The following is a 14,957-nucleotide window of genomic DNA, read 5'->3' on the forward strand; positions in this document are numbered from 1 at the left end:
AGATTAGTTTACATATAGTAAATCAATACTAAAGCCAGTAAAATGCACTCTAGTTGAGCACACAATATCAGCAGCGCACAGCCAACTATGCCCTTGTACATACAGTCCTTGGTATAGTCCTTCGCCATTGCACGCACTGGTGCGCAGTGGAGCCGGTTGCAGTTCCTCCGCAAGCTTCATTGCGAGGCGCATGAGTGTCCTTGGGATGTGTCTTGCGGATACTGTCAGTGGACGTTGGCTCGTAGACATGAGGCACTGGACACTGGTGGCTGCACTGCACTGGCTTTTGGCACTCGATGCGCAGGTAAGTACACAAGCTCACACTGTTGACCCCTCCCTGCCTTCCACACGCGTCCAAGCACCACGATAACCACCCATTTAGTTACTCGCGGCAAGTATCATCGTGCGGCCAAGCTGCAATGGCAAGTGCACGACAAAAGAAACATTTGAACAAAAAACTTGGTTTAATTGCCGACATCTGTAAAACAAATACCGACTCTTGCGGCTATGACATCCGTCTCATGCTTTTTTATTTAATAAAATTATAAAGGGTATTGATAAGCTGCCAAGACCGAATGCGTAAACTGATGACGTAAAACGGGAAGCTCAACGCCGCGCTCAATTTAACGTTTTATCGTAGAATATTTATTTGCTCCCAAATCGAATAAACAATCTTCTTAAATAAGCTAGCCTGGGAGACAAAACAGAATAATCCTGCGAAACCTAAAGAATACAAGAGCTGATCCGTTTGGTCTAATGAACGGTGATTTGTAACTGGCCGACCTCGAAAATTTTCACATTGCAATTTGCATCAAGACCACATCGTGTCCGATCTTCAACGTTCACACATGCTTCGCTTCGACGGCCAGGTAGCAATTGTCACCGGATCCGGTGCTGGGATTGGTCGCTGTTATGCGCTGCTCTTCGCCGAGCGCGGCGCCAAAGTGTGCGTTACCTCTCGTCTGGATGGTCGTATCTCTTTCTCTAACGCGTTGTTGATGCTTCTCTAGTGTGGTGAATGATTTCAGCCGTGAGGCGGCAGACTCGGTTGTCAGCGAAATAAAGGCCAAGGGTGTGTAGCAGACTTGCCAGCTAACTGGAGCACATATGCGGGTACTAACTGTTTACCTACATTTATTTTGGGCGGCAGGCGGCGTGGCGGTTGCTAACTACAACTCGGTGACCGACGGCGAGAAAGTAGTGGCTACTGCCATTGAAAACTTCGGTCGCGTCGACATCCTGGTTAACAATGCTGGTATTCTGCGCGACGTGACCTTCGCCAAGATGACCAAGGGCCAATGGAACCAGGTGCTCGACGTGCACCTTCAAGGAAGTACGTCCTCCTTTGTCTAACCGACGGCCTCGTGCTATATTCTAACTTTCCCTTTACTCGACACTGTGCAGCGTTCGCGGTGACTCACGCAGCGTGGCCCCACATGCGCAAGCAGAAGTATGGACGCGTGATCCTCATCACGTCAGTGAACGGTCTCTACGGTCAGTTCGGCCAGACTAACTACAGCTCCGTGAAGGCTGCTATGACTGGCTTCGGCAAGTCGCTGGCCAAGGAGGGGGCTCGGTCGAACATCAAGGTGAACATCGTGGCCCCCGGCGCCGGCTCCAAGATGACGGAGTCCATTATGCCCGCCGACCTCGTGGCGAAGTGGAAGCCTGAGTACGTGGCTCCGACGATCGCCTTCCTGTGCCATGAGTCTGTTCCCTGCTCGGGCAAAATCTTCGAGAGTGGCGGCGGCTTTGTCGGCCAGGTCAAGTACGTGCGCAGCGCCGGCGTGTATCTCGATCTGGAGAAGGAGATCACGCCTGAGGCTGTGCAGGCCAAATTCTCCCAGATCACGGACTTCAGCAACGCGACGGACCCGGACGACGACGAGGTGGCTCCCCAGCTGAAGCAGATCCTGAACGCCAAGCTGTAAGCTCCATCAATTGAAGTAGCGAACTATCGAAGCTCGGTAGTCGTCGTAATGAAATGAATGAGCCGTTTTTATGTTTTCCACCTCGTAAAGTATTCAAAGAGTAACCTTTTGTGTAACCATCATGTAACCTGGCGCTGGAGTCGAAGACAAGCAGCAGCGCGAGAATTAGTTAGCTGCAGCAAAAAGGGAGCGATGATCCGTCTCAAAGCAAAACAAGCAGAGAAGAAGGCTGAGGAGAAGGAGGCTGCAGCTGCTGCCGATTCGGGCGAGGCTGCTCCGGCCCCGAAGCCCTAAGACGAAAATTCTTGGTGTAGGTCGAGGCAAGCGCGGTGGTGCCAGTAAAGAGAAGAAGCGCACGCCTGGCGAGATCCGCATTCAGAAAGGTACCGACAGCATAGAGAGAGGATAAGATATGAGAATGAGAGGAGATGGACTGACTTTATTCATTTACGTGTGGGTTGAAGATATCGCGGAGCTGGACGGTGGCAAAGCTGCGACAGTGGCGTTCCCGGAAGTGAACGACCTCACAGTGTTCAACGTCAAGGTGTGAAGGCTGTAGCTGAACTTTATTTACTATTAAAATTGTATGATGGAACCTGATAGGATTGGGTCTGGTGCAGGTTGCGGTAGACACGGGGCTGTGGAAGGGCGCGTCATACGACTTCAGCTTTAAGATCCCTCCTGTTGGTTCACGGTACATGTAGAGAGCGAGGATGTAGTCGGTAGACTGATCGAGTTGTGTATGTTACAGATGTATCCGCATGACCCGCCCAAAGTTCGGTGCCTGACGAAGGTAAGTTAAGGCAGTTTACGGCCCCTTTGTTTGATATTGTGCTAAATATGAACATTATGAATGACAGATTTATCACCCGAACATTGATCTTGACGGCAACGTGTGTCTGAACATCCTGCGTGAGGACTGGAAACCCGTGCTGGATATCAACTCGGTAATCTATGGCTTGATCTACCTGTTCTACGAGCCCAACCCGGATGACCCGCTGAATAAAGGTTCGTGGGATTGCATTTAATGTATGGAAGATCTTTGCATCTGACTTGTGTATACTTTGTAATATCGCGTCTTTAATGAGTACAGAAGCTGCAGAGTTGTTCCGCAATGACCCGAAGCAGTTTGCTACAATCGTTCATCGGTCTTTGCGTGGGTACAGCGTCCAAGGCATCGAGTTTGAGCAGCTGATCTAAGCCTCGCAGTACTGTTGTTCCTAATTCGAAGTGGGCGATTGATCGGTACTTAAGTAAGCGTCATAGACAGCACCGTGGTCTCTGGATCAGCAACGACGTAATGGAGCTGAAGGTTTTGGCTCAACTCGTGTGGCTTTGTACATTTTGCTTATTTTATTTGTTTTGTTTGCGCGGATTAGCGTCGCCATCTATCAGATTTCTCTCGAAGATCAAGTAAACTTCTTCCCACGATACTGCTACGAAATGTAAATGGCCTCGATCTCTTCGGACGTGCTGTCTCGAAGGACATTTTCCTGTAACCATAAGCAACAGATTCAATCGTTTGATCTCTTGAATGGGTATAACAACACACTTACCCTTTCCAGCTTGCACTTGCCCCCGACAGCAAGGTTGAGAGAGTATTCGTAAAAGTAGCCATCTGTGGTTGCCACGTACAGTTGCACTATGGGGTTGCTGGCATCTCGTGGGCCATGAATTGCACACAGGTTCGGCACTCCAGTAGAGCGAAGTCGAGCCTGTAAGAAACATGTTTGCGATTCTCAGATATAGCAATGCATGTCATACCATACAAGTAGTACGCACGTAGGCAAAATCGCGAGTGCCTTCAGCGATCCCCGAAAAGGAACTGGGCAAATAGGCACTCATAACGCCAGCCACGTCGTCAAAGTTGCTTGCTGCTGAGCTAGAATTGGTTCGCGTCGTTCGCGCTGAGCTGGCAGCATGCATCGCCGGTTTACCAGGCGAAGATCCTAACGTTGTGGAGGCAATCGGACTCGGTGGTGACGCAGCAGCTCCAAAAACAGTCGAGCCAAAGGTGCTTCCAGCGACTGCAAGCGTCGACGTGATTGGCGTGAAATGGCCAAAACTTCCTGTAGCTGAACTCTCAGCTCCAGTGAGCGAGAAAAAATGAATGGTACCGGTGTCACTAGATGCACACAGGATGGTGGAGCTCTCGTTAAATGCCAAGCAGTAAACTTGGGCACCATACGAGCCACGTCGAAAGGCAGCAACTTTCTTGCCACTAGGAACAGCGAATACACGAATCAACGTGCCCTACATCGATCAATTGCAAAGGTTCAGTATAAAGAGGGCACACTTGACTGGGTTGAAGGTGGCTCGTACCGATACCGAAGCAGTAGCCAGCAACGAGCCTTGTGGGTTAAATGCCATGGCCACAGGTGCCGTACGGTGAGCATGAAATGCGTTCAGCACACTGAGATTATTGGCGTCATACAGCACAATTTCGCCGGGCGAAGCGCCAGACGGGAAGGCCAAATGACCATTGTCGTGTGGGGAGAGCACACACAATGCCTTCGGGTTGGGAGATGTATCCAGAGTCTCCAGGATTTTCATTGTACTGATGTCAAAGATGTAAATTTTGCGCTCCAAAACTGCCACCAATCTGCAAATCCACGGTAAGTCGCTGCATCAGTCTACTATTCTTCTTGTAAGTTTGCAGGCATCGCTACCTCTGTCGGTTCATGCGCACAGCCAATACAGCCGTAACGAAATTCAGGTCGCAGATGGCAGCCCCAGTCTTGGTATTCCACACACGCAATCGACGTGGTGAGAACGCAGGCTACGAGCAAAAATAAATAGAGTCAGCAGGGTAACTCAATGCAACACAAAAGGCATCGTAGACCTGATCCCCGGCGCCGACAAGAGCAACCAAACTAGTGCAATACAACATCTCTGCGATACCGATGCCCCCCATGTCTTCCTGGAAGCATTTGCCGAAGGGTTCGCAGTTATAGATTGCGAAACCTTGGCGAGTACCCACACTGATACATCTGAGACCAATTCCACAGCGTGTAGTTTATCAGTATCACAACCGATTGCAGCGTCAGACGTGAGCAATGGAGTCAGTAATGGAAAGCACACGTACGAGGCTTCCTGGTTGAAATTGAGGAAGAGTAAGTCGGCGCGGCTGCTCTCGGCGCTTCTCATTCTTCTTCCTTTACTTGCCTCGTGATAATCAGCACTTGGTTTTGTAAGTGATATTAGCCAATTACATGATCTCGATTTGAACCGTTTTAGCCAATCGTTTGTTCTAAATGAATCTAACCTCGCAAACCAAAATTGTGGTATCGCAGTGCAAACAGACCAACACCAATGTGTCGCTACTGATATTTAAGTAAATATATAATAATAGTGGCGATAGATTGATACCAATGCAACGGTGGGTTTTCGGCGCGATTTGCTTTTGGTTGTGTTCTTCCGGATCTTACAGGTGAGCGAGAGCAAATGTTGTGCTCGCGAAGATTGAGAGAAAGCATTTTACCACATGAGGCGGGCCGTGGTTGTTCGCACGCGTATTAATAGTGATGTAAGCTATGGATGTGTATTATACATACTGTATTATTAAAAATATTCGTCCTATTACATACATTGTTTTCTTAACAAAGCGACGAGGTGCGCGAACAGGGAATGATAAAATTGAGCGAAGGAAAGCAAAGAGTAGAAGATAAACCTGACATAAGCTGTGACGAGCGCAACTGCAGATCGTGGTGAGAATCTTGGTATTATACCTCGAAGTCTCTTACCAGGTATTATTGATTTCATACCGTGACGCATCATGAACTTCCCCAAAAAGTACAGGACAGTATAATAGATCCGCCTTTACGTATCTTTGGATTATGCAGTGTTCATTCACTCGTTTCACGTCCTCACTTTTCGATACGCCTCGTAGGCCAACGACCCCACCACCAGAAAACTAAGCCACTGAAATGAAGACTCACGTGATAATTGCTACTGCTCTGGTAGTTGCTGCTATCATGGATTCGACAGCGGGAATGCCTCAGTTTCTGCAGGAGCTTCCAAATGGAAGCTTGTTCAAGCAGGATCTCGGTCACCCTGGCGATGACAGCTCCAAATAGACACCTTTTGCTCAAGCGTTCGATAACGCCGGGCAGTCGTGGTCGAAGAGTTTGTGCGAAGCCAAATTTCCTGGGTCAAGCATGACGAACGGCCAGGCTTTTGGTGATCCCTGTTGCACATGGAAGAAAGGTGGTAAGCCAGACTTTACGGTCGCTCCGTTCACAATGACTCCAGGCAAGGCTACCACGTGTGCGTCGAATGGTGCCCCCAGTCCAGCTTCTGGTCCATCGAACGGTCCTCCCGGCGGAGCCTCAGATGCTACGAAGAACTGGGCGCCAGTACCGGCTTCTGACGCCACGAAGGGCAACACAGGAGAATCTGCCTCACCTCCTTCGAGTCGTTGCCAGGGTAAGATGAGGTCGCGCCAATAAACTGGAAGGCATTGTATTCTGCCTTAATGTGCAGTCACTCTGAAATTGTGTTGAGCAATAAGAGAAGATGTTTAGTAAGTGTGTTTAGCGGACAAATACGACCACTCCGGTCAAATTTCTTGTTTGTTTAGCACTCTCGTAGATCTCAGTGTTTTATACTGCTACTTATGTAGTGGTAGCACTAAGTAAGTGCCAATGCTTCGACTGTCTCTTCGATGATCGACTCAAAGCTCGATCGTTTCCTAAATTGGAAGTTAGCACTTCTTCTGTAGAGTGTACTCGTTGGGAACGATTTGGCGGCTGTGCCACAGACTATTTATTAATACCTTGGAAGAATTTTAAACAGGTCCTGCAGACCTGGTCTTTTTGGACCACTGCTAGAACCAAATCATAAAGCCTTTATACACTTCGAAGTATAAAAAGTACTATTTTGAAATCACTTACTACATTATTACTTCAAAATATAGAGGTATTGAAAAATGGTTTGTATTATTAATAGTATTGTTTATTTAAATAATGACTTAAAACATTATTGTCGCTAGTCTCAAAAATAAATATTCTTTTCTAAGCTTAAAAGTCATCAAAAACTGTCAAGAACGAAAGTTTGAAGAAATAACGCTTTATCTATAATTTGGTACTTCGCTAATACCCTCAAATAAACAGCGTTTAGATTAAAAAAAACGTATTGTTCTCTGCTGAGAACACCCCACCATTTTATTAATTAATACGCGCATTCAGTTTGCTGGCTGAAGTTACTCTCCCTAAACAAGGTTGGTAATGTTAAGCGAAGCAGCACGATTGGCGACACATGCGGTGTACAGTGGACAGCTCTTCGATCATGTGCTCACCAAACCAAAGCAATCTGACTCTCACAATAAATCTTACTGCAACCGAGAAATGATCATCTAATGGCTGCTTAAATGTAAAATCTGGTCATCCTGATTTCAATTCATATTTTAATTTTAAAGCTTTAACAAGCCCCTGCGAGCACTAATACGCAGATAAACTTCGTTTCTCCGTTACCGTTCATAGTTAACCCTTTACCTACCCGGCCGTTCTTACGGGTCTCTATTAGACCGAATAAGAGCGCACAGATTCAAAATGTGAACGGTTCGATTAACCGGTTCGGAGGACCGAGAAAGGCGAACCGGCTGTTTCCGATTTGAGGAGAACCACGGCATTCGTGGTTTCATCGAAGAAGAACGCAGACAAGCACGGTGCTCAGGACTCGGAGTCCTCTCGGAGAAGAACGGGCCCGGCCCAACATGACAGCAAACCCCCCGACGTCTCTCACGATGGACTCGAGTCTCCGCAACCAGGTTGTACGATTGGAATGCCCTTCGGAGCTGGAAGAAGGCAAATGGGACGGTCCCATCTACGCCCGCCTTTTGGAACCAAGACATATCAAGCCAGGACACCCGAGTGTGTTCGTGGTGGACGATTCTTCTCGCCGCCCCGGCTGGCTGTGTAAGCTTATCTTCTACGGCTCCGCGTATGACGGGAACATGACAGGCTTGGGCTCGCTCGAAGCCCTAGCTACAGACCCGGTGGTCATCCCGTATTCGCGGCTTACTCGACCCGATACCGACTTAAGTATGGAGCTCAAGGACCGTCCTCTCCTCCTCCTGTATCGATTCGCTCGGTTCAATGCCTGTTATCTCCAATGCGACCGTCGCTCCTACCGCGAGGTCCCGCTCGATTCCTTCCTCGTTGGCCAAGTCGTTAGTTAACTTTCCCCAACTCACGGACGAACGTTTACTACGCCGGCTGGCGCCGCGCTTCAGCCGGCGTGTGACCACATGTGTGTGGTGGCTCTCCGGAGCCGCGCCGACGCGCCCACGCTCCACGTTGTCGTGCCCAGCGCCACCGTGTGGCAGCAGCAGATTTCCCGCGATGAATTTGTTGTAGGCTGGTGTCATGGCGTCGCTGCCACAGCTCAGCCGACACGCAGGCTATCCCGATTTCGTTCTCGATGGATTGAGCTCGTTATACCTACGGACACTGATTGCGATATTGGGAAGTTACTCATGGAAACTTTCGTCCCAGCAGGATCGGACTCCACCATGGACCTGGCATCTGAGAATCTCAGAATCATTTCTGAGTACGGACGCATTATCGACGTTAACCTGATTGACTATGCTCGCCGATACGTCGGCCCGGCCCGACCGTCTACCCGAATGGACGAAGATGTGGAGAATGACTCAGAGTCCCCGTCGGACGTCCTCGCTATCGGCCTATCTCGTGGCAAGGCACTGGACGGCCGGCAACCGGATATTGTCCGATACGAAGACTGTCGGTCAGTCGAGCAGTTTCTCTGGCGCCAACCGACGCCTGCGGTTACGCATCCGGCCGAGCCGGACCCTTCGGCCGTGCCGAACACTGACGCTTCTACACCCGCGCTGCTTTCATCATCTGTTTCGCAACCGCCGCCCCCAGCTGAGGCCGTGCCCTCAACTCCATCGGTCGTGGCCACTACGAATTCTGCCATGCCAGAGAACGTGTTAGCCGCGATTGCATAACTAGCCCGAACTACCCAAGCGGCGCTTACACAACAGGCCGCCGCTCAACAGTCGTTCCAAGAGCAGCTTCTACGTCGCTTATCGTCGTCCACCGGGACTGATTCTCGCGATCATCAGCACGGTGCTGCCGTGCCTCCAGCGGCTGGGGCACCATCCGGCAGTCTACCGAACGACCACCGTGGTCGAAATTCCCGAGAGCGCCGTGCTCACCGCGGGCGAAGCTCAAGCCCTCCGCCTAGACCACGCCATACACGCGAGCGGTCCCGGAGCCGGTCTCGCGACCGCCCCCGCCACAGCGGGCGCAGCAGCAGTTGGCCACCGTGGCGCGGGCCACGGTGGCCAACAACTCCTTCACCGTCCGTTACAGCAGCAACACGACGCCGCCACTGACGCACGTGCGTACGGGCGTTGGGACGACGCCAGCTACGTACATTCACGTCCTTCAGAGGTCATCCACCGGGACGACCGATACGACCATTACTTAGGAAACTCTCACGACCACGGCGCATCTGGGCCTTACGATCACTCGCATCGACGCTCGAATTATGGCTACGGTAGCCCTCGGACGGCTTCAGGCGGGTACACATCCGGGACGCCTGCCCTCGGCCAGTTCGGGTTTGGACCTGGAACCGATTACCGTCATTCTGGCGGCGGTTTCCACCCCCGTGATTCCGGACGCCAAGACTTGACGCTGGAACTAGCTGGAACTACTGGATTTCGACCGTCCCCCGCGGAACTTAGGGCTCACAGGACCGCGCGCGTTGGGCCCCGTCCGAATGGTGAGTTTATTGAGTCTAATCTTGTTTCGTTTTGGCAGCTGTCAGCTTTAGACCGGGTCTCTACTATTCTTCATGAGGAGACACGACGCGGGCAATATCGTGTTACCAAGGTCACAGCCAATATGGTGTTTGCGGTGGACTTCGGGACACGGCCGATCGACCACTTCCTCCCGCCCAGTGCCCACGGCGACGGCGGCCGTACCGTGGTGCACGACTCGTCCACATGGACATCAGGCGATTCTGTACCGGGTGGACTCATCACGTCGATGGACGACCTACGGGCAACACTACAATGCATTCGAGAAGTGGCTACTGAGTGGTACCCACGCGAAATTGTGGACGTCTTCGCTGCAGTCTGTGCTGATGCCACATCACGGGTGCTCAACAATGCTCCCACCGGACTAGTTCACGCTATGATCAACCTCTACACTCATGTGTTTTCGAGACTGTTCATCGCCATTAGCCAAAACGCCGACCCTGCGTCTCTGGTGGACCAAGCGCGGTCAGTCATGGCTTCGGACTCGCCGGATTACCTCCGGCTCGTACGCCAAGTTATCGACCACGGTCTAATCTCGAGTTGGGCGCAGTCCCAACGTTCCTCTTCCCACCGCAGCAACACTACCGCGTACGGTCCATCAACCAGGCCTTCCGCCCACTCGGGCTCTCACCGCGAGTCCCGTCAAACCCGCCAACAAGTTTCTCCGGTTCCGGAAGCGATTCTGCAGCAAATTCCCAAGCGCAACAACAAGACGGTCTGCCTCAAGCTCCAAACCCAACGGGGCTGCGAATTCCGGAGCTGCAAGTACGCCCATGACCTCGAACAACTCCCGGAGGAGGTGGTGACAAACGCCACCGGCAAGTATGGGCCTCTGGCATCAGGCCATCTCAACTTGTCGGCTTGACGCCTCGGAGGCGGAGAGCAGGTCGTAAGCACGGCTCACAACACGACTTCGACAGCTGCTTATGTCTTTCGTCCGCCTCTAACTATTCCCTTCCAACCGATATCGGACGTTGGACGGGCCTCCTCTGAACCGTCGGTCCCGGGGACCTTTACGGGTGTCTCCGTTGTCAGCCCTAATTACGGAGACACTATCACGCTTTCGTTTGACGGGGGAGCTCGGAGCTTAACACACGTTAGCGCCTATGCGTGGTGTGCTTGGTCGAAACCAGGAAAACCACTTTGGTGGTCAGCTTCATCCGTAGTTCCCGGTGGAACAAACAATGTTATGGAATCGCGTGCACTATTATCGGGCCTCCACTGGCTTCGGCAACATTGTCATCAGCAACCTGTACAGATCATCGGTGATTCGGCCATTGTCATTGACATGACGTCTGCAAGGCCACGTGCTCACAGCGCCACGTTGGCCTCTCTGATCCACGACATTCGACTATATATCAATCAGCTCCGCCTAGTCCGGATTCGAGCGGTTCCGCAAACCTTTAACGTTGCAGCGGATGCCCTTTGCAATTGGATCATGGATCAGACCGAGACGCAGTCGTTAACTCGATCCACGCTGGACACCAGATGCCCGTTGACGGAACTTCAGTGGTCCGATCCGTTGGTCAAAGGTTGCCCCGCCGTTGCACCAATCGATCTCCGCACCTATGACCGCCTTCAGTGGCAGTCACGTTGGTCGTTGGTACTGTTAGACTACGAACGCGTCCGCCACATCATTACCAACCGTTTCCTCCTACGCCACATTGGCGTACCCATTCGATCGCATCTCAGTGATGTCCCTCACCGTGGACATGCTGGCCCGTACCGATACTTCTCGACGCCACGTTGGCGTACCAAATCGATCGCATCTCAGTGAGAACTCTCGGTCCACCGTGGACACCTTGGCCAGTTCCGATAATCCCCGACGCCACGTGGGCGTACCGAATCGATCGCATCTCAGTGATGACTCTCGGTCCACCGTGGACACACAGGCCCGTACTGAGCGGTCCCCGTTTGACAACGATATTCGCAGAGAATGTGTTGTTCGAGGCATTAAACGTTGTGTCCCGCTCGATGTGTTCCGGAAATTTCAGGCCGTGGCGTCCACGCATCGTCTATCGTTCCCGTTGAATCGCATTTTCCGCAACCCGACGGGGGATCGTCTCACTCTTCCGTTCGAGGATATCCGTTTCCTGTCCGCAGTCGTTCAGCTACCCCATATGGGTATTGAAGGGACACTCCGAGTGTTTCGAGGTCAGACCTCACGCGATGACCGCCTTAACAAGGCCCTACGACCTCGATTGTTCCGACAACACCTTGCCTCCTACGAGGAGCTCGAGCTCCTTTGTAGTATAGCTGAACACGGTGTGGTCCCTCATTGGCGTCACTCGGTTGCCAGAGCTGGAGTGCGGCCGGTCCCACACAACTATCCCAGTGCAATTACGGGGGCCACTGTCGTGACGCATCGATTGCTGAAGGACTACTACGCCGGGCGTTGTATCATCGCCACGTTGGCCGCTCTGACAGCGGAGCCGGGGTTCCACTCGAGTGCCTTTGCATTAGTTTCAAAACAGGACGTCCCTTTATCCGAAGATGGGAGAATCATCCACGACTTATCCGCGCCCCAAGGACTTTCGGTCAACGACATTACGGACACGAGCCTGACACCAGACGCCCGTTGGGATCAATTATCATGTATTGCCATACGCATCGTGGAACTCCGCACTAGGTATCCAGGATGCCGCATATACTCGCTCGTAGCAGATATCGCGGAAGCTTTCCATCACGTGCCGGTCCACGCTCATCATTCGTCCGTGTTTGGGGGGACCTTCCCACGCTCACATATCGGCATCGTTTCGGGGATGGCGGTATTCGGGTGGACTGCGTCGCCGGGGTTCTTCGCCATCATGGGAAAGGCCACAAGGCACTACCAGCGCATAGGCGCATCGTACGTCAGCGGATACCCAGAACCGTTCTGGGTATTCCAATGGGTAGACGACATCGTCATCATCGAGGCCGATATCGGAGACCGACTTCTACAAGCAGAGCGTCGACTACGTAACGCAGTGAAACTCGTGTTTGGATCGGACGGTTGGCACGAAGGAAAGTTCAACACATGGTCCGAGCAAGTCCACGCAGTGGGAATCGACTGGAACATCCCCGAGGGAACGGTAACAATTCCACAGAGGAAGATTGACAAGACGAAGAAGGTGGTGTCCGAGACGCTCGCCATGACGTTCGTATCTCAGAAACGTCTAGACAGTATCGTTGGTGTTCTTCGACATGTGATCACGTTCATACCGATAGCAAAGCCATTCATCCAACGCTTGGTTGCCGTGCAGCTGAATACCAAGAGATCCGGTCGGACCGGAACACCAATGACAACGGAATTGAAGGCGGATCTAGAGTGGTGGAGAGATTTGGTATTCGAGAATCACTTCGCTGGAGTACCCATGTCCATGTTCGACACCGAGCTACCCGAAGTAGACGGATGGGCGATATTCCACAACAACACGAACATAGTGGTGTTCGGCGTGACACCAAGACGAGTACAAACGTTCTCCGTGTTAGAACCCACACAAGCTTCGGACATCGCTTGGATAGTACTCCAACTGGTGGAACACTGGATTGCAATCGACACGACAGAGGAAGAATGGAGCCACATTCGGTTATACGTACAAAGCGGATGGGAGTTCAGACTCTTGAACACCAGGAGCAGTAGAGACCCGAAAGCACAGCAGCATCTGAGAAGTCTGGCCCTCGCACAAGCGAGGAGACGGCTAAGGCTCTCAGTGAGCCGGATTTCGGATCGGACATCCGAAACGAAACCCTGTGACGTTCACTCACCTCCTCACGACACTTACTGTTGTTCCTTTCAGACAGACTGGACCGAGTCATGGAATCGACAACGAAACTCAAGAGAGCGTCTCTCAACAACGGATCTATACGAACGTACGAGAAGCGATTCAAGCATTGGGAAAGCTTTTGCAACGAATTCGGATTCCCCATCTGGATCGATAACCTCTCACAAGAGAGGCAGGCCCGAATCGTCGGCCTGTTTGCCGGACTATGTGCGCTCGAAGGGCACAACAATCGGAAGGAGGGCAACAAGTATCAGACCTTTGACGGAAAAATGGCAGCAGTGGCCTTTGCCCACAAAAGCGTGCGCAACGCACGCATCAATTACAAGACTCCGGAATTTGAGCTCATTGCTCGGGGCTATAAGCGCACCAACAGCAGTGTGGACCGGAAGCAACCAGTTACCACACCCTTGCTGCTCGAGGTGTATCGACAACTACAGAGTCAAGACGACCAAACAGATGGGGAAACGGACCTGCTGTGGGGTTCGATCGTCCTCGGGTTCTTCTTCCTCGACCGAAGCTCGGAGCTTTGGGGACCCATAACCAAGATAACCTCAACGGAGATACCTCTCATTGCGTGAAGGCAGCCGACGTTGTACTGCGCGACCGTTTCGGCCGAAGCACGGAGCCGGGGTCCGGAGACGTGACCTCAGTGGAAATTATCTACAGATCCCACAAGGGAGATCCGACTCGACAAGGAAACACAATCCGTCACTACCGCTCGGGGCTACCAGGACTATGCCCAGTGGAAGCTGCAGAATTATACCTCCTCGTCAGGAGTCGCTGGTTGAACCAAGGCAGGCAACTCGCTAGCTTCCTAACGTCAGTGAGCCGGACCAAAACGATCAAGAAGACCACGGTGGCAAAAGCGATCAAGAAGGCCGCAAAGGCATCAGGAGCCGACCCACAGGAATACTCCACTCACTCCCTACGCATCGGCGGGGCATGTGCTCTTCTGGCGGCCGGAAAAAGCGAACTCGTTATCAAACTCATGGGACGGTGGTCAAGTTGGTGTTTCTCAGTGTACACTCGTCTCAGGCCCGGTATGCTGAAGGACGTTGCACAGCACATGATTCGAGCGTCAACTTGGGAGTGCCCCGATCTATTCGACGTGCCACAGGGGGGTTTCGGAAGCCAAGCTTCACTAACTAATCAAGTGCGTGTCCCCATCCAACGGCCGTGATCGTATGCAACAAAGGAAAGTGAACGGTGCGATTAACCGGTTCGGAGGACCGAGAAAGGCGAACCGGCTGTTTCCGATTTTAGGAGAACCACGGCATTCGTGGTTTCATCGAAGAAGAACGCAGACGAGCACGGTGCTCAGGACTCGGAGTCCTCTCGGAGAAGAACGGGCCCGGCCCAACATTTTTTTTTCTTCTCAAAGTGGGCTTGTACCAGAGTGGGGATTAGTATTTGTCCCAAATGGGTTGGAATTTCCACAAAACCTTGGTTCTCCCATGGGTTATAGACTGTTTCCCACGG

General features: G+C 52.0%; 2 protein-coding genes across 2 annotated transcripts; one reads left to right on the forward strand and one right to left on the reverse strand.

Annotated features, from left to right (window-relative positions):
• Positions 1-848: 848 nt before the first annotated feature.
• Positions 849-1,931, forward strand: PITG_02607 (peroxisomal multifunctional enzyme, putative; the record flags this gene model as incomplete). Its single annotated transcript, XM_002907474.1, has 4 exons — positions 849-946; positions 1,011-1,072; positions 1,151-1,333; positions 1,405-1,931. The coding sequence occupies 4 exons, from the start codon at positions 849-851 to the stop codon at positions 1,929-1,931; spliced, it is 870 nt and encodes a 289-aa protein (XP_002907520.1).
• Positions 1,932-3,367: 1,436 nt separating this feature from the next.
• Positions 3,368-5,111, reverse strand: PITG_02608 (autophagy-related protein, putative; the record flags this gene model as incomplete). The annotated part of the gene is made up of 7 exons (XM_002907475.1): positions 3,368-3,424; positions 3,488-3,646; positions 3,714-4,184; positions 4,254-4,533; positions 4,601-4,710; positions 4,774-4,921; positions 5,017-5,111. The coding sequence occupies 7 exons, from the start codon at positions 5,076-5,078 to the stop codon at positions 3,368-3,370; spliced, it is 1,287 nt and encodes a 428-aa protein (XP_002907521.1).
• Between the last annotated feature and the right edge of the window lie 9,846 nt (positions 5,112-14,957).

This window comes from Phytophthora infestans, genomic scaffold, assembly GCF_000142945.1.
Source record: "Phytophthora infestans T30-4 supercont1.3 genomic scaffold, whole genome shotgun sequence".
In the NCBI taxonomy this organism is placed as follows: domain Eukaryota; phylum Oomycota; class Peronosporomycetes; order Peronosporales; family Peronosporaceae; genus Phytophthora; species Phytophthora infestans.